Below are 26,928 nucleotides of genomic sequence, written 5' to 3' on the forward strand. Positions count from 1 at the left end.
AACATCTGGACTGGGGCTTATTCTGTTTCCCCTTTGGTGAGAGCCTTCTTGAGATGACAAAAGCCCCACTTTATCTGCTCCCTTGTTGAAGAGAGATAAAGAGCCTGGGAAGGATCTGAAACAAGATCGAATAAGAAAAGGACAGCAACAGCTAGGATGGTCTGGCCTGGACAAATAAGGGCCATTAGGCCTTTATGTATGAGGATCTCCAGTGTGAAGAACGTGAACTAATTCCCTCCACTCAGAGCAGAAAAATCAATGTGGACTGATGTCAAAATACAAGGATTTCAATAGACAACAAAACATCCTGGCAGCGAGATTCTTCGACACTGTACTAAACTGTGTTATCAGGAGAGAGTAGCAGAATCTCCTCCTTTGTCAACCTCTGAGAACAAAGCAGATATCAATCTGTCTGGTATAGTTAAGAGGAAGCTTTCCTCAGACAGATGGTCTGGGATTTCATTCTGGGATTATATGACTGTTCCCCTCTACTCTCTTAGATCTATGATTGTATTTAAAAATATTTTTTCACTGTTTACATATCCTACTGTACTTATTCCTTCCCTAACATCAATCCCTCCACTTGGACCCTAAATCTATGTTCTTAACCACTTTGTCACACAGCCACTCAGAGAGTAGGGAAGGACCAGGACCAGGGCTCTTGCCTCCTGCTGAAGCCAGTGCTACTAAAGACCACTTGTCATGGGGCCCCTGCCTGAGGCCTGCCTCACGGTGGAAAGCCTACATAAATCCATCTTATGCCGAACTCCTTTCTCCAGAAAATGACTAAGTGTTGCTCAAGTGTAGTTAATAAAATTGCAGCTGAGATGAGACTGTGAGTCATCTGTCATACCCTGGTCTCTCTTTTACTAATCAGTGCGAGAAACGTTTCAAAATCAGAGATCAGCAGCAAAGAAATATGCGATCCTTGGACCTTGAGGCAATTAGAGACTAAAGAGCAGAAGGCAAATCAGTCTTCCTGCCCTGACAGTCTTAAAATACACACTAGAAGTAGACTTCGGAGTTACACTATTGGTGACAGATTTTGACCATAACACATTTTCTAAGAGGAAATAAAAATTACTCACTTCGGGACATGCATTCCACCCTCGCATCAGCAGAGCCGATATGGGCTTGGGAATGGAATAGCCAATGGGAGGTCTGATGTGGTGGTAAGCCATGTCTGCTGCGGCAGCAGCTGCAAAACAAATGGTCGTGTCAGTTTTGAAGTTCACGTGTTCATTTCAAGAAACATATGAACAGACAACAAAAAGTGATCAGCAATCAATCTGTGCAACACCAGTAGAGATTCCTAGAGAGCTCAATGCTGTTTTTTTAAATGCTTAAACAAAATATTGGATAATTTGATGCTATAAGTTTATCTTTATAACTGTGCATTCATTCAGTTGTTAATGCAACAAATACTGAGCAAAGGGAATTTATACAGGAGCAAAAGAACACAAAAAGGAGCTTTCAAATGGCAAGTAGTTTAGCGTGTGTGTCTGAAGTGCAGGGTGTGTACATGATGTTATAGGAGGCAGAGACTGAACGGTAGATTGGACCAGACTGTCCAGTGTCAAACCCCAGGCTAAAGAGCTTATACCTGACACAGCAAGACATGGGGTGCCACTGAACTTTGCACTTCTGAAAACAGCTCTGTCACTTGGGCAAAACAGATTATTTTTTAAGCTTAAATTCCACTGTTGTTTACAAGAATGTTGAGATTTTAATTTTTAATATTTATAAAGGAGTTATTATTTGCTAAACTTTGTTATGTACTTCAAATCCATCATTTTAGCTAATACTACTCATTAATTAAACTCCTTAGTGTTGCTTGTCTGCTTGGATTTCTGAATATTGCTCCTCTCAAACTCCCTATGACTGTATTGTGGTTCTTGGGACTTCACTGTAGAGTCTCAATTGCTGACTATTTTTCTGTTCTGCAATCAGTGATTTCTACGCTCCCTTGGAAACCAAGCTTATAGCCACTTTTATGAACGTGTTTTGTATCAGGCATCATGGTAGATACACACATAAGCTCTTTCAATCCTCCTAACAACCACACAGGGTAGGTAGTACTGTTGTGTGTGTGTGTGTGTACGTATGTAACTAGTTTTTAATTTATACAACATTTAAATATAACTGGTAGTTGGAGCAGCCTCCTATTCTAGATTCCATGCTCTCTTCAGCCACTTCACATTGAAAATACTTTGTAAACAACATATGAAGCTCTTTTTATTCCTCAGAAAAATTGCTCTGCACCAGCGAGAGCCTAAAGCTCCAAGACACTCCTGCCTCCTGTCTTCTAGATGGTGATGTCATAAGCATCTGTCTATACCTTGACGACTTTTGAGATATAACCCACAACCACTACTTCTCCTCCACCAAAGTTTACTCCAGTTAAACTCTGTTTATAGATCTACTTCCAGTAGATCTAGTGAAATTGTATGTAATATAACTTGATCAACATTTGCTTTACGAATCATTCAGAATTACCATCTAATTTTGCCAAATGTAAAATGTATACTTGTTCTTTGTAGAATTTTAGAAAATAAAAAGAATTAGCAAGAATAAAATCTTATTCAGAAAGAACAATTGTTAAAATATTTTGAGTATTTCTTATATATTCTTTATGTCACTGAGCTCATCAATCCAATATATGATTATGTAATACTTTTTTCCCATAAATTAAATATAAGCATTTTCCCATGTTATTAAAACTCCACGTTAACATATTTTTAATGACTCCGCACTTAGTGTGATTTATTTAATCATTCCTCAATTTTGGGTTGTTCAAATTTGGGTATAAACACTTTAACGAATAACTTTCTCAATATGACTTTTCTGATTTCACAGGCTATTTACTTATGATATTTTGAGGGGTGAGATTAATATGTCGAAGGGCATAACTATGTTAAAGACTTTGGATACATACTGATAAACTATTTTCCTGAACAGCTATACTACTTTAAACTCTCATTAGCAAATGTGTGAGAGGGCTTTCATTACACCTGAAACAAAATTAGGTTTTCTCATATTATAAAATATTTTGCTAATATGAGAGGTAAATACATCAGCTCATTTGTTGTTGTTTAAATTTTGTTCTTTGATAAGTAGTGATGCTTAATATTTTCCCAAATATTTATTAGCTATCAGTATTTAAAATCTTAAATTCATGTCCTTTGCCTGCCTGGCATTTTAATATTTCCTTGCAACAGCCGTTCTAATTGTCTAGTGGTTCCAGGTTGAAGACAGAGTCAGGAATTTCACTTCTGCTTTTGTCTTCAATGCCCTTTTTCGAATATTTGCCAGCCATTTCTTGCCACTATCTGGTAGAGTTATAGTTGCTGACACAATGAAAAAAATAAACAGAAGACTGGTCAAAACAAACTTAGCAAACTTAACATGTCTTATAAAATGTGTCTTCTGTGTCACAAAAAACTAGCCATGTTAGGTTCCTTCCATTGGCTACTCTTGACTATTTTTAATTCTTTTTGGAATGAGGTAAATAAATAAGGAAACAAACTGATGCTTAATGATCACTGATTTGCTGAGTCTAATTTTTCACGTTATGACCATTTGGATATTGTTGAGCTGGTGCAGCTCTAAGCACCAGTGTAGTGAACACATTTAAACCAATTATACATATCCTAATGGGTGGGGAGGGACTATTCATAAAGTGAGTTAAACTCAGATGCAGGTGCCAAACGTCTCCTTTGAAACTCTTTTAGACTGTGATATCAAGAATATAAAGTTACTTGTTAGCTTCTTGGCACTGTGTCTGGAAAATCAGTTTAAGATGAACGGTATTTAATTCTTCATTATTCAAAGTAGATTCTGCAAGGCCTTGGCATCTCCTTCTCCCTTTGCTTTATGCACTCTTGGCAGTGATACTACTCATCAGCACCTCTGCCAGAAAGCGGAAGGTGCAGGCTGAGGGGTCATGGGATTGAAATTTGTCACCTTTGAGATCGTTTTGTCAGTCTTGCCTAAGTGGCCATGCCACACTAGCAGCTGGGAAATTTTCGAGTATTCTAGATTCAAGAAAAAGACTGTCAGCTCATTAATCTAATTTTTACCTTAACTGCTACATAAAATATGTTAAATGATTTACGTAAATATTGGTTTCTGCTTTCACAACTGACATTTCGCTATTAAAAGAGAATAAGGCTAAATTAAAAAATGTCCATAACTATTTATTGAACATCTGTTATTTCTTTAGCACTACCTGTGATAACTATCAATAGTTTAGTAAAGCTTATAATCTAGATTCTAGAGTAGGACTCTCCAATAGAACTTTCTGCAATGATGAAAATGTTTTTCTGCGCTGTTCAATATGGTAGCATATGGCTATTAAGCACTTAAAATGTGGCTAGTGTACTGAGAAACTGAATTTTTAATTTTATTTAATTTCAAATAATATAAATATAAATTTAAGTAGCCATGTGTGTCTAGTAGCTTCCAATTCTAAAGCACAATTCTAAAGCATAGCTGTCTCCCACTCCCATTATCCTGAATGAGACTTGAATTAAACACAATTTTGTGAGTCAGCCTCAAGGGTGTACATAACATGGTGTCAATTTGTGGATTTAAGTCCTTCATTGTTTATCAACAGTTTATCAAGAAAAGAAAAGACATGGATGGAGATTGTCAGTGTTGTCTCTCAAAAGAGACAGGCCAGCGAACTACAGAAAAGGCATTCAATGCAACATTTGATAACCTTTATTCATTTATTCATGTGACAAAATGTATTAAACATTATACATGAGCGATAATAGGCTAAGAAAAAAATGAAGTGTTATGCTTTTCAATAAAACTTGGTAGATCAATGAATAATTAATAAAGAAATGAATTACTGGATTTTTCACTGTTTTTTTATGGTTCAATCACAAATTCTGAAATGTAATACCTTTTTCCTGGAATGCTCTTCCCTACCATCTTTTCCTGTATTACATCTATAGACATTTAGGTCTTAGCTTAGGTGAACTGTCTCCGGGTGCCCTTCCTATGTACTCCCATAGCACCCTGTACTATAATAGCATGTATTATATTACACTTAGTTGCCCATTTACTTGCTTGCCTTTGCAAATAGATCATAAGTCCCTTGAGGTCACGGACCGTGTCTTTTCACCATTATATCTCCTGTGCCTAGCACAGTGACTAGCAATTTGTAGGCATTCAATTGATACGAACTGAAAGAATCAAAAAATGAGATAGTTTAAAGTACAATTTCACTGGAAGTAATATAGATCATGGTATATAGCACTCAGTAAACATTTATTTTACAAACAAATGAAGATGATGGATCATTGTCAATATCTTGCTCATTATTATGTTTTTAGGCCAGAGCATAATGTCTAGTCATCAAGAAACATTGTAGAATGAGTATTATGTTTAGTTTAATATTAATTTACAACATGATTAGGTAAATTATTGACATCTGGTAGCATATTTAGTCCATAATACTACCTTTTTTTTTTTTTTGGTGAGGAAGATTAGCCCTGAGGTAACATTTGTTGCCAATCCTCCTCTTTTTGCTGAGGAAGATTGGCCCTGCGTTAACCTCCGTGCCCATCTTCATCTACTTTATATGTGGGACACCTGCCACAGTATGGCTTGATAAGCTGTAGGTCCATGCCCAGGATCCGAACCTGCAAACCCTGGGCCGCTGAAGCGGAGCACGGGGCCTTAACTGCTACAACACTGGGTCGGCCCCCATAATACTATCTTTTGTTCAAAACATTTGGGCAGAGGCTTCAATAAACTGAAGCAGTATGACTATTAAGAAATGCCCTTAATGAGGAAATCTGGAGGCCTAATTTCCAGTCTGGCTTTGCTTTTAACTCTCTGGGAGATCCTAATTAAGCCAATTTGCCTCTGTGAGTATTAATTTCTCTAAATGTAAGATGAAGCAGTGAGGACACAGTGTAATGGTGACAAGCATGGGCTTTAGGGACGAGGAGCCATGCACTGAAGTCTTCACTATCCCTCTTACTAGCGTGTGATGTTGAACATATATCTTATCCTAATAGAACCTAAACCGCAGGTTATTGTTAGAATTCACAGAGATAGTGTGCATAGAGCATCTGGCACATTGTTGGCTTTCAATAAGTGTTAGCTGTTGTTGCTATAAGTGTTTTCATCTACAGATCTAAGAGTCTTACTGATTCCTTTTAGTCTGAACCTAGAAAACTAGATATCAAAAAGATTGTTGTATAATTTCTGATCTGTTTAGACCAGAAATCTTAGTTCCTTTTGAGGTTTTCTTCGGGTATGAATACCAAGTAAAGTATTGCACTGAGTCACTCCAGATTACAAGGCTGCAAACCATCTCATCTGTCATCAGCCCCCACTCATAAAGGAATATGGCCATTGTGGAGAGGATGACTATGCAGCTCTCCATGATGAACTTAATGAGCTATACATTGCTTATGGATAGATTCTGAATTCCTAAAGTAACCCATCACTTACTCTCTTATGTTTTATAAAAGTAAATCTAGGCATTCATATAAAAAAAAGCAATAAAGTATAATATTTTGTTTCTAAGTTTTTACTAAGATAAAATTGCCAGAATTTTTTTTCAATTTTGATTGTGTGTATGTGTGTTCTAAAAAACAGAATTGATTCTACTTCATTGTTTTTAATGTGCAGGGCTGTGGTGAAACAAAGCAAACGTGTTCTACCATCCGAGCAAGAGCTAAGACACATTCTTTGTTAAACTGACACTTTTCGATGATGTATCACCAGAGCATATAGCATCTGAGAGAGACCATGAGATTGCAATCTTGAGATTGTACTAAGGATGGCTTAATTTTTTAAACCGCATCCCATTCCCATTATAGACTGTCAGAAGAATAGATTAACTTGCACCACTGTCTGTTTTCATTGCAATCTTTGTCAGAGTAATGAAGTATCGAAATGTTAATATCAGCTATATTCATAGAAATATCACCATCCATTGGACTGATTTGATCTTTCCAGTGATCTGTGTAGTTATTGGCTGGCTCTGCTCTTCTCAGTGATAAACTGATAAAGATTAGCACAGCAAACATAGGGTTTCAGAACTTTAGCTCACTCCTATTTTCCTGTCGCATGTCAAAGCACAGTCCACGTCATCAATGTGCTTATGCCCTTTGAGGTTATTATCTTTAGGATCTTAATCATAAATGGAGAAAAACATAATCATCAAATATTTAAGCAGAGGTAGCAAACACAAATGGCTACAAATATGAGACCTGTGACATAACTGTGTCTCTAAATATACTTTAATTCACATTTTTAAGACCATATGTAAGACAAAAAAAGTCTGCAAGCCATATTTGGCTCCTGGAATACAGTTTGCAACTATGAGTTAAAGCCTCAATATAAAGTCTTACAAAAATCTGGCTAGAATAAATGGGCAGAGGTTCTTAATTTACTGCCACATCCCAGACTTAGTTAGAGCCTGGCGTTAAGGAATCCCAGGACACAGAGTTGAGTCTCCTGGTGAACCAGCTGGCATCACACAAGCAAACGAATGTAAAACAAGAGGCTCTCTTCTTGGCCATAAACTATCATCTAAAAGTGATCTGCAAAATTTGGTAGCTGGTTATAGGGGAATGGCACTGGCTAAAACACGTATTGATGGATTCATTCATGCCAGATTTCTTCTTTAGTTTTTCATGATATATCAGAGGAGACAGACCCAGGAGAGAAATCAAATCTGGGAAGCAGGTTTGGGTTTCTTCCTCTGAAACGTATCCAGGACAGGTCTTGTTTACCAGGTCACACTAGCTCCTTTTTTCATCTTGCCTGGTTCTTCTCTCTCTGCCTGGCTTCACACTTTAGCTCCTTTTCTTCCTAATCTCATCATTTCTCTCCAAAATCTGTTCTCTTCCTGTCTCCATCATTCTCCTGCTGGCTAAGCCAGAAGGCTGGAAGTCATCCTTGATTCCTCCTTCTCCCTTATGCTCCCACCTCACTCCATCGGCAAGTCCTAGTAAAATCTCCCCAAACCCACCTCTCCTTTCTCTTTCAAAGCCACCATGCTAGTTAAAGTTTTATACATTCTCTTCTAGACTACCTGGTCTCCTTGCCTCTGGTTTTGAACCTCTCCAATCTAGCCTTTGCTTTGTAGCAAGATGGAGCATTCTGAAACAATAGTAGAGTTGTACTATTGCCCTGCTTAAAATCCTGCAGTGACTTCCATCATGGAGACACAAGGCCCTTCACCATCTGGCTCTAGTTTTACATTTACAGCACGAGTCTTGCGACTGATTCCCATGCATTCTCTGATTCATCCCAACTGAGTTATTTGTGGCTCTCTCTTGTCTCAGCACCTTGCCCATATTGCTTTCTACTGGGACACCTTCTCCATCTCCCCACAATTTACCTATTTAATTAGCACGCATCTTTTTTTTTCTCTTTTTTTTTTAATTAAAGTAACATTGGCTTATAACATTATAAGTTTCAGGTGTACAACATTATAATTCTACACGTGTATACACTACAGTGTGCTCACCACCAAAAATCTAGTTTCCATCTGCCACCATACAATTGACTCCTTTTACCCATTTTGTCCATCCCCCAATCCTCTTCCTCTCTGGTAACCACCAATCTGTTGTCTGTATCCATGAGTTTGTTTTTGTTTTGTTTGTTCATTTTTTTAATATTCTACATATGAGTGAAACCATACGGTATTTGTCTTTCTCCATCTGACTTATTTCACTTAGCATAATACCCTCAATTTCCCACCATGTTGTCGCAAATGGCAAGATTTCATCTTTTTTGCTGAGAAGTATTCTACTATACATATATATATATGCCACATCTTCTTTATCCATTCATCCATTGATGGACACTTAGCTTGTTTTCATATCTCGGCTATTATAAATAATGCTGCAGTGAACATAGGGGTGTATATATCTTTTTGAGTTAGTGTTTTCATATTCTTTGGATAAATACCAAGAAGTGGAATAGCTGGATCATAAGGTACTTCTATTCTTAATTTTTTGAGGAATCTCCATACTGTTTCCCATAGTGGCTGCACCAATTTACATTCCCACCAACAGTGCACAAGGGTTCCAGTTTCTCCACTTCCTCTCCAGTGCTTGTTATTTCTTGTCTTTTTGATAACAGCCATTCTAACAGGTGTGAGGTGATATCTCATTATGGTATTGATTTGCATTTCCCTGATGATTAGTGATGTTGAACATCTCTTTATGTGCCTGTTGGCCATGCGTATGCAGTTCAGTATCATCTGCTCTAAGAAGCCTTCTCTGATATCATTTTCCCATCAGTCTATACAGGAGACCCCTCCAGGGAGCAACCTTAGCACTCTGTGCTTCTCTCTAGTTGGGACTCCTCCCCTTATGTCCTATGAGGGCCTGAGCAATACCTTATTTCTCTTTGTTTTCCTCCTCCTCTAGCACAGCTCCTGGCCAAAGGAGCACTCAATGACAGCACAAAGATAATAATAGTAGCTAATATTTATTGAGTGCTTACTATTGCCAGTCACCATTCCAACCTTTTGAGATAGCTCCTATTATTTTCCCCATTTAAAAAAAAAAGAAGTGAACTGTGGCTAGGTTAAGTAGCTCACATAAGGTCGCAAGACTCCTGCTCTTACAAGTTATGCCAATTCTCTTTAGCCCATACACTGTTAGCTGAAAAATGTTTTCTTAAAAATTGAACTAATTGCCAACATTTAAAAATCTTTACATCTCTAAACAAACACATAGAAATTAGTTGACATGGTAACAGTGAGCAGGCATCCCTACATCCCTGCATGGCATGTTTGGCTGGAGAGGAGTAGCAGCTGTCCCCTTGAGTCAGAGTATGTGATTTTATGTCTATCACATTGTCCTGTGTCCAGCATTTGTTTGTTTCCCCTGGCTCTGTGAGTATTTGATCTGGTGACTCTTGGGATGCTGGATGCCATGGCTTTTTTGGTTCCCTCTAAACTTGAGATTATAAGGTTAATTTGAACGTGTACTATGCAGAAGAAATCCCTAACTTCAAGTTCTTCTGAATGCATATCTATCACTTGCATAGGAGTCAATACTAATATTTGCATTCTACTTTTATACTTCTCTCAGGAGATAGGATTCTGCTAAATCGAGGAGGAAGAGCCGTGTGTAATGTTGCTACTACCATAACTGATAATGCTGTCAACATTGTAGTCATGGATTTGTTCTTTATTGTAAATGGCTAATATGTAGCTCATATTGAATCTGATGCTTTACATAATTTATTGCTGAGCATATGCTAGATTGCCTAACCACTGCAATGATATTAACAGTTTGTTTCTTGATGCATGGTCACTGTCCTACTTTAAAAAATTTACCATCTATCATAAACAAAGTCTCTTTCCAATAAAGTGCTATAAATTCTAATATCTGGGATATTGGAAACAAGTTATTCTTAGGCAAGACTTTTAACTGTTTTATTACATAATATTCTTCCTCTAAAACAAGTAAATATTTCTAGAGATCTATAAGAGAGGGCATCTTTACCTCTTTGAAATGTTCATTTTATAATTAGCAAAGGATAACGGAGCAGAGAAAATTGCAAAACTGTATGAGTAAAGTATGATAAATACTATGATAAATGATGACTTGGGGCATGGAAGAGACTGCACTTAACTCAATATTGAAGAATTAAGGAAGATGTTTTTGAAAGAAGTAATATTTAAGCAAAGATCTAAAAGTAAATTGGAGTTAGTACAATGAAATGGGGAAGAATGTCTCTGATAAGGAGACGAACATGTGCAAAGACGTGGAAGAGAAAGGAAACACATCACTTTGGGGAAATGAAGTAGGTCTCTGTGGTTGGAACACAGATGAGAGGCTCCAAGTGGCAAGAGGCAGACTTGGGGAGGAAGGCAGGAACATAATTATTTTTTGTAGATTATTTTAAGCTATTTTGTTTTTATCTTAAGAGCAAAGGAAAAAGATTGGAGATTTTAAGTAAGGGAAGCCAGATGATCAAAGTTGAGTTTTTAGAAAGCTAAATCTAGCTATAGTATGCCAATTGGTGAAAATAAGATGGTAAGCAAAACTGGAGATAAGGATGCCATTTAAGATACCATGCATATTCTCTACGCGAAACAAGGAAGTAGCAGGGGAGAAGGAGATAGTGGATAGATTTGAGAGATATTTAGAAAGTAGGATTGAAAAAAAGAAAACAAGTGAAAAAAGAAAGAAAGGAAGGGAGGGAGGGAGGAAAGAAGGAAGAAAAGAAGAAAGAGGAAAGAAAAGAAGGAAAGAGAAGCGTCAAGGATGACTTTGGAGTTTTTATATGGGCTTTCTAGAGAATGAGTGTCACTCCAGGACAGAATGGTAGGAAGACTAGACCTTGTGGTAGACTTTGCCCTCATCTTTCATCTTACAGTTGCAGAGAGTTTTCAATTTACAAAGTTCAGTCACAAACATCATCTCACTTGATCCTCACAGTAATTTTTGTGGAGTCATCATTAACTGCATTTACTGAGGAAACTGAGCTTATGAAAGGGCCTGGAGGCCAGAAGAAATGCTACACATTGAAGGAAGCAAAAGAAGGTTAGAGTGGCTGGAGCACAGAAAGTGAAATGATAAGAGCAAAGTCAGAGATAGAATCATGTAGAGTCTTGCAGGACATATTAAGAATTCTGAGATTTAATCCTAAGAACATGGGAAACCATAGGATGATTTTAGGCGATGGTGACATAATCAGGTTTATGATTTTAAAATACCATTCTAGTGGATGTGTATAAATTGGAGAGCGAGGAGAGACAAGAATAAAGAGAGAACAGTCAAACAGCTATTGCAGTAGTTAAAGTGGTAAAGACGGCAGTTTGAACTAGGGTGGTGGTGGATGAAACTTTGAGAAGTAGAGATATTTGAGGTATTTATCTCACTGCTTCTATTTGGTGTTGTACTGGAGGTCCTTGGCTGTGCAAGAAGGTAAGAAAAAGATATCAGTGACATACAGATTGGAAAGAAAGAAAGAAGGTTTTCTTTATTCACAGGTGACATAATCATCTATATGGAAAATCCCAAAGAGTACAAAAAAGATACTTGAACTGATATGTTAATTTAGCAAATTTGTTGGGTACTAGGTTGTTATTTAAAAATTAATTATATCTCTATTCTAGCAAAGAACCATTGAATATTGAATTTTAAAAAGTAACATTTACAATAGCATCAGGAAACACAAAGGACATACAGATAACTCTAAAAAAACATATGTAAGGTTTGTATGCTGAAAACTACAAACACTTTGATGACAGAAATTCAAGAAGACCTAAATGAAGGGAGAGACAAACCATGCTTATCGATTGGAAGATCCAATATGATTAAGATGTCAATTCTTCCCAAACTGATCTACAGATTTAACACAATCTGAGCAAAATTCTAGCAAGCATTTTTTTTCTTTTCAGTAGAAATAGACAAGCTGATTCTAAAATTTACGTGGAAAAGCAAAAACTCTAGAACAGACAAAGCAATTGTAAAGAAGAGCAAAGTTGGAGGATTCATATTACTTGATTTCAAGACTTACTATAACCTATCAATATAGTGTGGTATTGATGTAAGGATAGACTTCTATCAATGGAACAGAATAGAGTCTAGAAATAAATACACACGTATACGTTAATTAATTTTTGACAACAATAGCAAAATAATTTAATGGAGAAAGAAGAGATTTTTCAACAAATCATACTGAAAAAAAATTGGACATCGATGTTAAAAAACAAATTAACAAAAAGACAACAAACTCAACCCATACCTTGTACTGTTTAAAAAAAACTTCAAATAGATCTTATAAACACAAAACCTAAACCTATAAGACTTCAATAAGAAAACATAGGAGGAAATCTTTGTGGCCTTGGGTGAGGCAAGAATATTTTAGATAGGATACAAAAACAATTTGATTTAGAAGTTTGATAAGGTAAACTTCATTGAAATTAAAAACTTCTGCTCCTTGAAAGACATTGCTAAGAATATGAAAAGGCAAGACACAGACTAGAGAAAAATACTTGCAAAACAAATAGCAGATGAAAGACTTCTCTCTAGAATCTAAGAACTCTTACAAGTAAATCAGAAGACAATTTGAATACACTTAAAACCAAAGAAAGGGATATGAACAGCAAATAAACACAAGACTATAAACATCATTAGTTATTACACAAGTATGAAATAATACCACAATGATATACCATTATACATCTACTCAAATGGCTAATATTTTATTTTAAATAGATAACGAAAAAGTGTTGACAAGAATATGGAGCAACTGAAATTCTCATTCACTGCTGGTGGGAATCTATAATGGTACAAACACTTTGGAAAAACTTACCATAAGAACTAGTAATCATCTCTTATGTATTTATCCAAAAGTAATGAAAACATCCACACAAAGACTTGAATGGTTTTAGCAATTTTATTCATAATAGCCCCAAAGTGAGAATGACTCAAATGATCATCAACTTGTGAATGCATAAATAAATTGAGGTACAGAGACACAATGGAATATTACACAGGAATGAAAAAGAATGAACTACTGATAAATGCAACAACATGATTCCAGTTATATGACATTCTGGAAAAGGCAGACCTATAGGAACAGAAATCAGATCAGTGGTTGCCAGGGGCTAGAGGCGGGAAAAGTGGATTGACTCCCAAGAGGCACCAGGAAACTTTTTGGAGCAACAGAAATGCTCTATCTAGTGATTGTAGCTGTGGTTATACAACTCTATATATTTGTTAACACTCACTGAACTGTTAACCTAAAATGGTAAATTTTACTGTATATAAGTTATACTTTAATAAACCTGATTTTACGAAAGACTTGCAATAGTTTAAATGATAAAGATCGTGGCTTCAGCTAGGATGGTGGTGGATGATGGTGAGTAATAGATAAATACAAGATGTACTTAGGAAGTGAAATCCACGGGAACAAGTGAATGCGTTGACACAGGAGGTGAGGGGAAGGGTGACGTATCTCTCTTACGAAAAATACCACAGTATGTCTAGAATTATAACATATTTTTTTATATACTCATCTGTCTTATCAGAATGAACATTCTAAAAGGTAGAGAGACAGCAGCACGTCAGAGCAAGATGTGACAAACAGCAATTTTGGTCCAGTTCAAAATAGAGTCCTCACAGCCACACTATAATAAGGGCTAAATCTCCTCATTCAAAACTATGAAAGTATAGGGAGAAAGATTAGGACAATTAAATAATCATTTTACTCAATAACTATGTACAGAGCATATAATTTGTGAAAAGCACTCTGTTAGACACTATGCAGAGTGTAATTAAAGACCGTATGGTATTAGGGGGAAAAATACTTTGAAAAGACAGTATGAGATGTGCCTTTTGCTCGGCACATGAGTACTAACAAATACTGTGATCCTGGTTCAGACTTTTAACTTGTGAGCACCCATGTTTGTAAGATTTGTCTTTCCCTAACGTCACTTTTGACTTTATCCTTCTGATATATTACGATAGGGTGGCCACTAGGAGCTTACAATTCACTTAAAATTTATTTATGATTTAATTTGAAAATTACTTTTCAAGCATGCTAGGATCTGGGGATGAAAAGTCCTTACGGAGCTTCTAGTCTAATGGTGGATACAAGTAAGTAAGCAGTGTGACAAGACCCGAGAGCAACCCAAATAAAATGGGGGGACAGACACAAATAAAATGTACCTTAAACCTCAAATACATGTACATTTTTCCTGTGATTAGACTCCCCACCTCTACCTTCCATGGGTACACAGAGTTTAATGTACATTATCAACAAAAATTAGACAATCACAAAGCCCCGTTTTTGGAATGTACCCATATATGTAATACAAAATTATTAGGAAAAGCAAGTCTCTTTTGTACGATGTGAGACAAGTAGAAAGCAGTCCTGATAGCTTATTTTTCTGTGTTGCTACTTTCAGTTCACCCTATATACACTCTAAAAAGGCACTTCTAAAATCTAATCTCAAAAAATAAATATCACATTGTCCACATTATTTGCACCCACATGCCACATGGCCATAAGTCATTTGCTGGTTTTATTAACAACAGATAAATCAAAGCCTGAGACTTTAATAAAATTTACCTTTACTTCTGTGTGTCTGCGTCTGAAATCACAGTGAGGTCATTAAATTTTCTGGATTGGGCACACACCTTAAAACAATCTGAGATTGTTTACTTACCTCTCACCTTACCAGTAACCATTTTGAGGAAGAAAATGTTTCTTGAAGTTGTGGAAATGCACGGAACTCTGGAAAACAGAGACACTCGACGCGTGGCACGGCTTACCTGGCTTGAGATGAGCGAACGGGATTTCGCCGGTGAGCAGCTCCCACAGACACAGCGCGTAGCTGAAGACGTCGGCCTTGATGGTGTAGCGCGTGCACTGCGTGAAGACCTCGGGAGCCATCCAGCGGAGGTTCTGCGTGTCCAGAAACATCCACGAGTCATTTACCAAGTTGTTAGTCCTTCCACCGGAGAACAGTGTTCTTCCTGGTGGGGATTTGTTAGGGATTCTCCCGAAGGTCTCAACAGATATAAACGTAAGATAACATGGATACCGCCCTCAATGTGTGCAATAAAGTGGCGTGTTTATACAAATAGCATGCTGACTGTAGCTGTTCAGTTTTTCAAAGGGCATTTTTTTAATCATTGGAAGATCATGAAATCCATAATTCTTCCAAAATATCCCAACAATATTAATCATCAAGTAACCCTGCCTCTTATAAAGTGATGATCACAGCGGCAGCACTTTTGTTTGTCTCTCAGCATTTTCCCCCCAGAAGCCCTACGAGCTTCTGAACAGCCAAGCACGGATTCAGTCAAAGAACTCTACGCCTCCCTAGGGTGAAGCACGCGCTGTGGGAGGCACCTTCCCTCTTTAAATCTTCAGGTAGTAATTTAGGAAGTCACTAAACGAGTCTCATAAATAGTACCCTCATGACCGAGGAGAGAAGGGGCCTTAGGGGAGTGCTCAGAACATTCCTGTGAAGCAGATATCTTCCTGGCATGATCAGGTCTGTCATACCTTCTTTGTTTGCCCGGTCGGGTTATTTCTAAATGCTGTCAGTGCAATACATTCCAGAAAGAAAGCCATAAGATGTTACAAGTTTCCCTGTACAAAGTTCTATCCTCATGTTTCCATTGCATTATTTACATTTTTTTCACTTGCAATTATATATTTTTCAGTTTTAAATATGTTTCCATTCTGGGATGCAAATACATAAATTTGGTTTATTAGTGGTTTAGGAAACAGAGCACTAGATTTTGAGTTAGGAGATGAAAATTCTAGTTCTGGCTCTACCCCTGACTATTTGGGCCGCTCTAAGCAAGTCTCTTATGCTTCCTGGAACTCAGATTCCTCAAGGGCATGAGAGGGGAAGCAGCCCTTCCAGCTCTAAGATCCCATGGCTCCATAATCACATCAATGAACTTTGCCAAACACCTTCCTTCTTTGTATTTCCACTGAAGGAAACCAGTATTCTTTCATTACTCTTACTGAAATTCTGTGTGTGGTGCTGGCTGCTGATAATTCTCGTGAAGTGTCTACCTTATTTTGAAATCATGCATAATTACAGCTTTCCAAGAATATCTTTATTCCGATTATGGTGCTTATGTGCAATTCTTCCACATGAGCTTTCACATTCCAAATAGCCTCCATTTGTATAGCAGATTAAGCATTGTGTCACAACATTGCATAAGTGGGAGTCGGCATACAGTATGCCCATTTTTTCACAGGGGCGTAATAGCGTAATTAGCAATCTTACATAAGGCCACATAACAAGTAAGAAACAAAATAGCCTTCAAAATAAATCTAGAGGAGCGCTGTGCTTAAAGACTATACTGCTAGGACAAGGGAATATTACTTGATGTTGGTGAAATTCAATTCAATTCTATTCAACAGAAGTTTACTTAGAGAGCCTCAACTGGCTGCATTTTAGAATCACCTGGGGGAACTTTTAAAAGATACAGGTACTAAAGATCAACCCCAGGCCAACGGAATCAGAATTTCTGGCCGTTGAATTCAGGCAGTATGTTTTTAAAAAGTTTCCAGAGTGATTTCAATGTGTAGCTCGAGTTAAGAACCACTGATTAGCTATCTCTTTGTCTCAGGACTAGATGCAATCGGTGTATCCTATCAAAAGAGGGCTCATTCTTCCCACCTCCCTTACCTCATATCCTACCATTCTCCTCCTTGCTCTCTCCACTCCAGTCACACTGCCCTCAAGCACACCAAGAACTCTCCTGCCTGAAGGCGTTTGCACTTACTGTTCCCCCTGTCTATACAGCTCTTCCCCCCACATGGATGACTCCCACATCAGGGCTCTTATCAAATGTTATCTTCCCCTCTCACCCTATCTAAATGGCACCCCTATCACTCTCCATTCATATATTCTGCTTTGTTTTTTCTTTATAACACTTATTATCACTTGATATATATTTTGTTAATTTGTTCAGTGTCTATCTCCTTCTAGTGAATATTAGCTCCACAGGAACAAGAACTTTATTTTATTCACTGCAATATGCCCGGTTCCTAGGAGTACGTCTGGCACCTAGTTGGTGTTCCATAAATACATGTTAAATGAAGAGTGAAATCTAACTGGGGAAACCAGCATACATAATCCTACCTACAATACGACATGGCCCATGATGTGGTTCCTGCTTCCTCTCTAAGTCATCTCTCACTTTTCCTCCTCACACGGTGCATGCCAACAATGCTAAGCTATCCGACCTTCCCCCAGGAAGTCTGGTGTTTCTCATCCTCCTCTGTGCCTTTGCTTAGTGTTCTTCACTCCGCCGGGCACCCCTGCCATTCTCCCTGCAGTCGGTTTATTCCTACTTATCCCCCCTGAGTTCCCATGATGCTTTGTCACATTGAACCTCCACTCTGCTTTAAATCTATCTGCTTATTCCTATGTTTTCCCCACTAGAAAATGAGCTCCTTGAGATCAAGGACTAAGCCTTTATTCACATTTTGTATTCCTGGCCCTTTACAACGTGCCTGACCCATGGTAGGCCCTCAATAAATGTTTGTTGAGTGAACAAGAGTACAAACAAACTGCTAAAAAAGCACAGAGATAAAAGTGTATGGTGGGGTGGGGGCAGGTCATGGAAGGGAAGGAACTTAAAATGGATAAAATTTCCTGGGACTTGCAAGATGAGTAGACTTCTCCAGGTGGGGTGCAGTGAGGGGCTTTCCAGGCAGAGACTACCACAGTGGCAGAGTCGCAGGGATGTTTGTGACAGTGAACGGCATGTTTGGGGAATGGCCAGGTGGCTTGTGTCTGGGGCACAGGGGACTTGAGAGAACCTGTGGTGGAAGAGGAGTTCACAAAGGGGCTCGGGAGCCAGACTGGGGACGGCGGGAGGCGGCCCGCATCGCTGATGGTTTACAGGAAGAGGTGAGTGGTCAGAACACAATACTTGGCTGACGTTTCAAAGAATGAACCGGAAGAGAGGACTATAGTTAGAAGCCTATTGCAACAGTCCGGGAAAGAGATGAGAGGGACATGAGCTGAGGCAGCGAAATACGAGAGGTTGGGAGGAACTTAAAAACAGAAATAGAAACAAACAGAAAAATTGATTGAGTAACGTGTAGGCAGAAGCAGGAAAAGGAAGGAATAAAAAATTACCCCCTGCTTGGGTAATTAAATAACACAGGTAGTCCAGAAAGAGAAGTGTACTTTCTTTTTGGGAGGGGGATTGAAGGAAAGGGCGGGTAATGAATTTAATTGCAGACGTTCTGAGTACAATTATGCTTGCTTCAGTTGTTATAATTTATATTTTACTTAAACATTAATGCTGGGCTATGCCCCTATTGCCTTATCATGCTGAAGTGGAAAAGCATGAGTTGTTAGTAGATGCGGGTAAACTGTGAATTTTGTAGTTACCTATTGGATGTTAACTCTACTACTTAATACGGAGATCTAAACAGGAAAGCCAATTATCCACGCCCGCCCTGTACTTTTCAATTATATTTGAAACGAATTCTGTATTATTTTACCCATAACATTTCCCGCATATATATCTAATCTATTTCTCTGGTAGAGCCTTGAAATAGCTCTTTTGAGGGCTTACTGAACATAAAAACATAAAACATTATCCTGCCCCTGGGACAGTGACATTGCCTCCAGTTACAGCTGCTCTCGTCTCACTTCCTCCCCCGCTGAGTTTACACATTTTAATTGTTTTGTAATTATAGGGAACACAAGCAGCGGCCAACCCCAGGTTGTTTTGTCATGTTGTCTTCATCCAGAGATTGTAGGAATCTTGATTCTGAGGGAAACAGAAAATGAGTTCACGTCAAAGGAAATGTCTTAAACCCAGGCCAAAGATCACAGCTAAAATTCTGAACCCCCCCCCTCCACCCCGAGCCTCTATCTTATTTAAATTCTCACTTCTTTTCTTTTTAGTTGAAGATATCAAAGAGGAAAAAACTGAAAATAAATGATATACTTTTAAAATTCAGGGTTACTGAAATCTGAATGACTTAGAGAAGTAAAGCTGTCAGCGTGACATCCATTTTCAGAGGCATCGTACAATATCAGGGACCAACCAGGAAAGAAGAAAGAAACTGATGTCATTTGGGGTAGTATTCATGGAAATCTCACCTCCAAAATCTGCCACCACAGCATGCCCGTCCTCATAGAGAAGAATATTGTGACTGTAAAAAAAAGTAGACCTAGTAAACTTTACTGTTTCCTAATCCGAATGGCCCCTTGAGGAAGAAGACAGTAGCCGTCATTTGTTTACCCCAGAGGCTAAGCGAGCCCCCAAAGGCTAACAGAGATCTCAGGTTAATGGCTCTGATTTTCTTAGTTTTGCAAATTCAAAAGCTATGTTTACAAAATATGATCATCTTATATCTAACTTGGAAAGTATACAAAGGACCCTACTTTAGATGACCACTCTAAACTTTTCACAAAGCCCCATTAGCCGAAGATCAGTTTTTCAGCTCATTGAGACTCATTTGCTAATACATTTGTGATTACAGACAAAGAGTAAACGTCGTCTGTAAGCATATTGGAATCAGAGCACGGGAACCAGCTTGCTGGAACCCTGGGCACAAGGACCCTTCAAGGCAGGGCCTGACATGAATATAGTGAGAGGACTCTGGAAAATGTCTTGGCCAATACATTCTAGACACAATCCCAAGACAAAGGACTGTTTTCAAGGCCTGTGAAATGAGGCCAGCTGAACCATTTTTTAAGGTCTTAGGGATGAAAAGGTATGAAGGTCACCAAAGTCTCCTTTCCAACTCAGAATTAAGCTAGAGCAAGGGTGTCCTTCTTTTTCAAGAAGTGAATCAAGGCTGGGACAGTTCAAAGAAAGGCCATTCCTCCCACATCTTGGTGAACTGAGCTGTGGGGTATCCCACGGACAAGCATATTGTCATCCGAGGTTGTCTTCCTAGTGAATGCCTTTCCCTATGCTCCTTTCACATTTGACTTGTAAATGAGTTATTCAGTATTAGGAGATCCCCCACTGGTTTTCCTTTAGTTCACATAGGCTATACTATAGTTATTTTATCTACTCTATCCTTAACTGTTTTGCTTCATGATCAAAATACAGAAAATACTATTATTCTCTAGTCTTGAATAAGTCCAGTAAGATATTGAATCATTTACGTAAATGATTTTTTGTGCTGATTTGAGCTGTATAAGAAAGTTACTTTTGAACTTCTCTTGTATCCTTAATCAATTTTATTCTTGTGGTATAGATTTAATCCTCTCTTCAACTACCAAAAATCTAGACTGTCTTCAATGTCACTTTGCTTGGAAGAACTCAATAATTGAGGATGTCAAAACAAAAACTCAAGTGTAAAGATACATGCACCCCTATGTTCATTGCAGCATTATTCACAATAGCCAAGGCTTGGAAGCAACATAGGTGCCCATCAAGGGATGAATGGATAAAGAAGATGTGGTATATATACACGGTGGAATACTACTCAGCCATAAAAAAGGATGAAATCTGGGCATTTGTGACAATATGGATGGACCTTGAGGGTATTATACTAAGTGAAATAAGTCAGAGGGAGAAAGTCAAATACTCTATGATCTCACTCATATGTAGAAGATAAAAACAACAACAAACAATTACATAGAGACAGATTGGACTGGTGGTTACCAGAGGGGAAGGGGGGAATGAGGATGGCCAAAGGGATGATTAGGCACATGTGTGTGGTGACAGATTGTAATTAGTCTTTGGGTGGTGAACATGATGTAATCTATACAGAAATTGAAATATAATGATGCACACCTGAAGTTTATATAATGTTATAAACCAATGTTACCACAAGAAAAATAAATAAATTGTAAAAAAAAAAACAAAACCAAGCTGCTCTCTTTATGAATTATCAGTTAATACATGTGATGAGAGCAACACTGTCATGATAAAGAACTCTACAGCATCAGGAGCTTTCTGGAAGTTCAAATGCAACAAGAAAAATGCATCTAATGCTGTACCACTAGATTCCTTGAAGGATTTAGGGGAGTTTCAATACCACAATCCCTTGGCCTATCAAAGGATCATAGGTGTTACATTTCATAGTTATTGTTAAAACATGTACTGAGCACAGATTCACCAATCATAATGAATTTATACCTATAGCATCCTGTCCATTATTTTATTTTTAATTCCAATTAGTTATCTAGAACAATGGTTATCAAAAAACATTTTTAGCAGAATAAATTCAATACATAAAACAAATTGGTAAATGGAGCTGTTCTAGTTAATACAGGAAAAGGCTCACAGAGCCGCTACTTAACCTTCACCTTTCCCACAACAGCAGTCATTGAGGCAATAGCTCAAAACCATGGCTCTAGAGACGCCCACAAATAAGTTACTCTTCTAGGGAACATTTGTTTGTTGAAATTTTTTCCAAAGTGAACATTTTATGTTACTAAGAATGATTATACCAGCTAGCTGAATTTGGGGTGGAGTGTTTAGAAAAATTTTACTCTTGTATCAAAGAAATTTAAGTGAATTTGGTCACTGGGCTGCCCAGTGTATTTGGTATGAGAGGCAGGATGTCTCAGGAGGCAGGGATTATGCTCATTGCTGTACCCCTAGGATTTTTAGCACACTGATCATTACATACGAGTATTCAACAAACATTTGCTGAATAAATTAATTAAAAGAAACTGAAAATAGATAGTCATGAGTTTGGAAGGGTAAAGATTATATTAGTTAATCAGCAGGTACTTATCAAATACCACTCAATCAATCTATAAACAAATATTTAGAATTCAGAGAATCCTAGAATTGGAAGAGACATTAGAAGTAACCTAATGTAACCCTCTTAGTTTCTAAAGGAGGAGTCTAAAGTTCAGAGAATTTAAGTGTATCAACAGCTAGTGGTAGTGAAGCTAAAGAATCCAGTTCATCTAGGCCACCATCTCAGATTTTAGAACAGCGACTGGCCAACAGTAGGTGATCAATGAATTTTATGAATCATCCTTGTCTCATATTTTGGACCTTTCCCCAAAGCATGATATTTACTTTCCTCACATTATCAAGACACCCTGAGAGATGCAAAGTGATGTAAGTTAAGGATTCCATCTTCAAGGACCTTATAATTGGCTGATGAAAATGAAGATTAATGTGGGTAATATAAGAATTCAAAGAAAACAATGTAGGTTAAAAAGGGGATAAGTTTTGAAGTGGGCCTTGAGGGACAGTCAATAAGCCTACAAATATTGGCTGAAAGCTGATCATGTGCCAGGAAATTTTCTACATACTGGAATATAGTGGTGCACAAGACAGGCAAAGAGCTTGTGAGCTTCTGTTGCAGTGGGACGGAAATGAGGCAGAGACAAACGGGAAAAGTCCAGGCTGGGGGAAAGCTTAGTAGAGGCCAAGAGTTGAGAGTGTGTGTAGTCTACAATAGGAATTATAAGAAGAATATACTTATTAAATTGTAGAGAACATGCTGGAGAATAATGGGGAGAAGTTGAGGGGAGGTGGTGTTGCATTATGAGGCAATTTGAAGGCCAGGAAGGGAATTCTAGACTTGATACAAGGAACTAGCAAGTTTTTATGCATAGGGTGCAATGCTCTGAAAGCAGAGAGACAAATGTTCAAGAGTAATTTTCGGCCCTAGGTACCAAATGACTAAAGTAAGAAAGCAGAGTGGAAAATAAAGAAAAAGATTGGGTGAATCCATCGAAACATCTGAAATAAGTGTCAAGATCTTGGGACAGCTTAGATATAGAGGACAAAAGGGAACAAAAAACCAAGAATCACCTTCAAGTTTTCTAGTTTGGAGTTCTTAAGCACGAAGCAGTAACATATCCAATTAGAAAGGGTTGTCTTACTAAAAATCCTATGAATTTTTATGAAAAGGATCGTGGCTGAGTTGGGAGGCTGAGAAACTTGACTGAAGTCAATGTTGTGCTTGGAAAGACTGGACTCACCAGACAAATAACTATTATTTTTATCAAATTGAAGTAACATTCAAAATGAACTCTTGTGTTCTTAACAAACAATAGCAAGCTAAACAAAACAAAGGATGCAGTGACAATCTAGGAGCACAGGACAATGTGAGTTCATAGCAGCAAACGGGCCAAATGTCAAAAAAGATGCTATGAAAATGACACTGCAGAATGAGAACACTTTGGGATGTGGTGGAATAAAATGAAATTCTCTATTCTCTTCAAGGTAGTCTTCCGGATTTTTTCGCTTCTTCTTTAACCACTCAATAATAACAAAAACTAATTTTTAGAACTACCTCTAAGATTATCCATTCATTTTTTCAGTTAGAGCTAAGTCCTACTTCCTATGAAGGGGGACAGGCAGGGCTGAAGGGGACAGAATCTGTGCTAATCAGTGACAGCATCAAGCCCTCATGGTGGGTGTCAACTCAGAGAACCATCTGAAGAGTCATGAGCATTGGGGTTGAGTGTACCTAGGGAAGGGGATGAGCTTGGAGTTTAAGCCAGATAGGACAACAGAAGTAGTACAATTATTATTAGTGATGAGTCTGAGCATTTATTACTGAGATATGTCATGAACTGCAAGTTTTGAGAAGAGTGAGAATAGCGAAAATTGTGGGACTAGTGGGGCAGGAACAGCGAGGGTGGCAGTAAAGACAGAAGGGAGTAAACATTGCCTGAGAACTTCCTGTGTGCAGGCACTAGTGTTTTCAAGATTTCTCCATTCCTCATGGAGCCACTGTGTGGTTGGTATCAGCATATCTATTCCATGGATGGATAATTGAGGCTCAGAGTGGTTACATGAGGTCGCCAGGATCACAGATGATAAGAGGTGGAGCATTCAAATTTCAGTCTCCAAAGTCTGCCCTTTTTAGGAGAAGCTGACTCCCATCACCCAGACAGGCTCTGGGGATCCAGGACTGCTCCAAATAGACGTCTAGACAGAAATTCCAGAAAGTTCACTTGGGTGAAGGGAGGCCTACCTGCTAGGGCCAAAATGCCTGTGTTCAACGTCTGAGTGTGAGGGAGTGAGACTGGAGTCAACAAGCTCCGTGGAGACAAATCTAACATACCTCCATACCACCAAGACACAGCAGGCAAAGACTAACCCCCTTCCTTCCAGAGCGCGGTTAATGTGTCATATGTGGGTGAATGAAGCACAGTCACTGCGAACAGGGAACTTGCAATTTGACCTGGGAAGTAAGGCAGGCACCGGAGAGTATCAGTGCCATTAGGATCAGAAGACAGAAACAAAAGAAAGGTGATGGGAATTCCAAAACCTGTCAGTAGTTGGTTGAGCTAGCACCTTAGTCCAAGTCTTACCACTGGGTAAGACTTGAAGAGAAGTGAGGAGCAGACGAGAAAAGATAGGTTACACTGAAGGAAAGGAGGAAAATGGTGAGCAGATGCTGTAATACGCAAACGTGCACATAAACAGTGCACACACACACATGCCCACACACTTGCCTTCTAAATTCTCCAGAAACATCTTTAAGGGTAAAATGCCACTGAGGAATGCTCTCCAGAAAACAGTGAGTTTGGTAAAACCAGTAAAGGAAGAAGATAAAGGTCAACTAGTCTTTAATTCTTACAGTAATTTTTGGCATTTCTGGATTTAACATTTTAATTTCTCCTAAAGGAGTGTGATTCTAAGAGTCTGTGCTGTTTGCTAACTTGTAATTTTGTTGTGTCATGTGAGGCTTAAGCTCAGAAGCAAGCTGCTTAGCTGATGAGTGTGCCCAGTCAGCCTCGTAGCAGCACCAGCAGCTCGGAGGGCTTTATGGCTGCCTTTGGTCATCCTGCGTCATACGAGAAATATTGTGCCAGAATGGTGTTTACCAACATGGGGGTTTGCACAGGTTTACTCTTCCTGCTGTGATGGAAACTGCAGTGGCTGCCTTCAAAGAGACTACAGTCTCATTGGGAATGAAATGCAAACTAACAGGAAGAAACATCATACATAAGCTGGAATTTAACATGGTTGTCACTGTGAGAGACATAGAAAAGAATATAGTGAATGTGAGAATTAATTCTGAAAGAGATCATTAACATAGTGGAAGAAAGGGTCTTAAGGAACAGGAGGAAGTATGTAGGACAAGGACCTAGAGTCAGAATACCAGGTTTTTGCTGTTACTAGTCCTGTGATTTTGGGCAAATTATAATACTTTAACTTTTTGAGGTTTCCTTTCTCATCTTTAAAAATTGTGAGACGAATGAAGGAAATTAAAAGAGATAATACACGGAATTTTGTAAATTCTGAACTGCTAAATAGGTGCTGTTTATTATCATTACATGGAAGACCTAACTTACAGAGTGTTTATACAATTTAAATGTAGATGTCCTTGGTAAACTATAAAGCCGTGTACATGTTAGGTATTAAGTGATGAATCTTGGAAGCAAAGTAACTACCAGAATCAAAACCCACAATAGAAACTGACTTTACTATGGAATATTTCAACTCATTTTTAACCCTAGAGAGTCTCTTCTCCTTCCATTCCCATTGTCTAATTCTGCAAAACTATTGCTGCTTTGATTGAATGACTGCACTTCACCTAAAGGAATCTTTGTCCCCCAACTGCGTTGATCGCGCGGTATTTGGACAAGGCTCCAGCTTTGTCTTTTATCATGAAGCAAATGATTTGGGTCAATTGTTTATGTAACCGTACTGAGTATTTATCTCTTTGAAGTGTCTGTCCTGTACAGATCATTCCATTATAAAGTTCTTTTAACCTTAACAATGCATGCACTTAGCAGAATACAAAATATAACTGAGGGCAAGATTTTCTTCATCCAAATAAATGATGCGAATACAATCCATGCTCTGACCTTCAGTTCCTTCTTCCACAATAACACAGTTCACTTTCAGAAAAGAATAAGCAGTTTTCAATGTGGTGTGTGCGTGAGTGTGTTTGTATATTTTAAGCGTTTTCTCCAGTTTTCTTTTAAACAAAAGTGAATGGAAGTTAAATTCTGCTGGTTCCTTGTGACAAAAAATTTTCTCCAACCTCAGAACCGAATTAATTTAATGAAGTCATTATGTAAGCATTATGAGTCTTTTCATTTTAATTGCCTGTATTGAAAATTTACCTAAAGTGCTCAAATGATTCATAATCAGTTGGTTATGCACTATAGTCCAATACTAATTGTCACTATTAATCAGACCGGCCTGCTTATGAGACCATTTTCCCATTCTGACTTTCTTCCAGAGCCAGACTGAAGTTCACCGTGGCCTTAGACGGATCAAGGTGACTTCTACTCTCACTCCACTACCATTAAGAGGTTGTTTTTTGTTACTTAAAAAAAGTGCATAAACATTAATTCATTTTTTTCTGAATTATAGAGCCATGTGATTGCCTGTGTCAGTCGCTACTAACAAACACTAGTTTAAGGGCACCATGACCAACCTCTCAGTATCCTTATTTGAAGAGATGACAGCCTCAGAAGTGTAAATCTAATAGCACAACAGCCCTGCTTCCCAGACTTCCTATAAGCCACTGTTTTCT

The 26,928-nt window shown here is 38.2% G+C and overlaps 1 protein-coding gene across 3 annotated transcripts in view; it reads right to left on the reverse strand.

Moving 5' to 3' along the window:
• LOC101397933 (serine/threonine-protein kinase TNNI3K) overlaps positions 1–26,928 on the reverse strand; it is a 300,070-nt gene that overhangs the window by 77,859 nt on the left and 195,283 nt on the right. For all 3 annotated transcript variants that reach the window (XM_004431504.3, XM_087448979.1, XM_087448972.1), the window contains 4 exons: positions 19,601–19,653; positions 19,213–19,265; positions 15,279–15,411; positions 1,089–1,198 (listed from right to left, as the gene is read on the reverse strand). In XM_004431504.3, coding sequence (XP_004431561.2) covers positions 1,089–1,198; positions 15,279–15,411; positions 19,213–19,265; positions 19,601–19,653 — 349 coding nt within the window. The remainder of the gene's footprint in view (positions 1–1,088; positions 1,199–15,278; positions 15,412–19,212; positions 19,266–19,600; positions 19,654–26,928) is intronic.

This window comes from Ceratotherium simum, chromosome 2 (genome assembly GCF_057802395.1).
Source record: "Ceratotherium simum simum isolate JZ-2026a chromosome 2, ASM5780239v1, whole genome shotgun sequence".
NCBI lineage: Eukaryota > Metazoa > Chordata > Mammalia > Perissodactyla > Rhinocerotidae > Ceratotherium > Ceratotherium simum.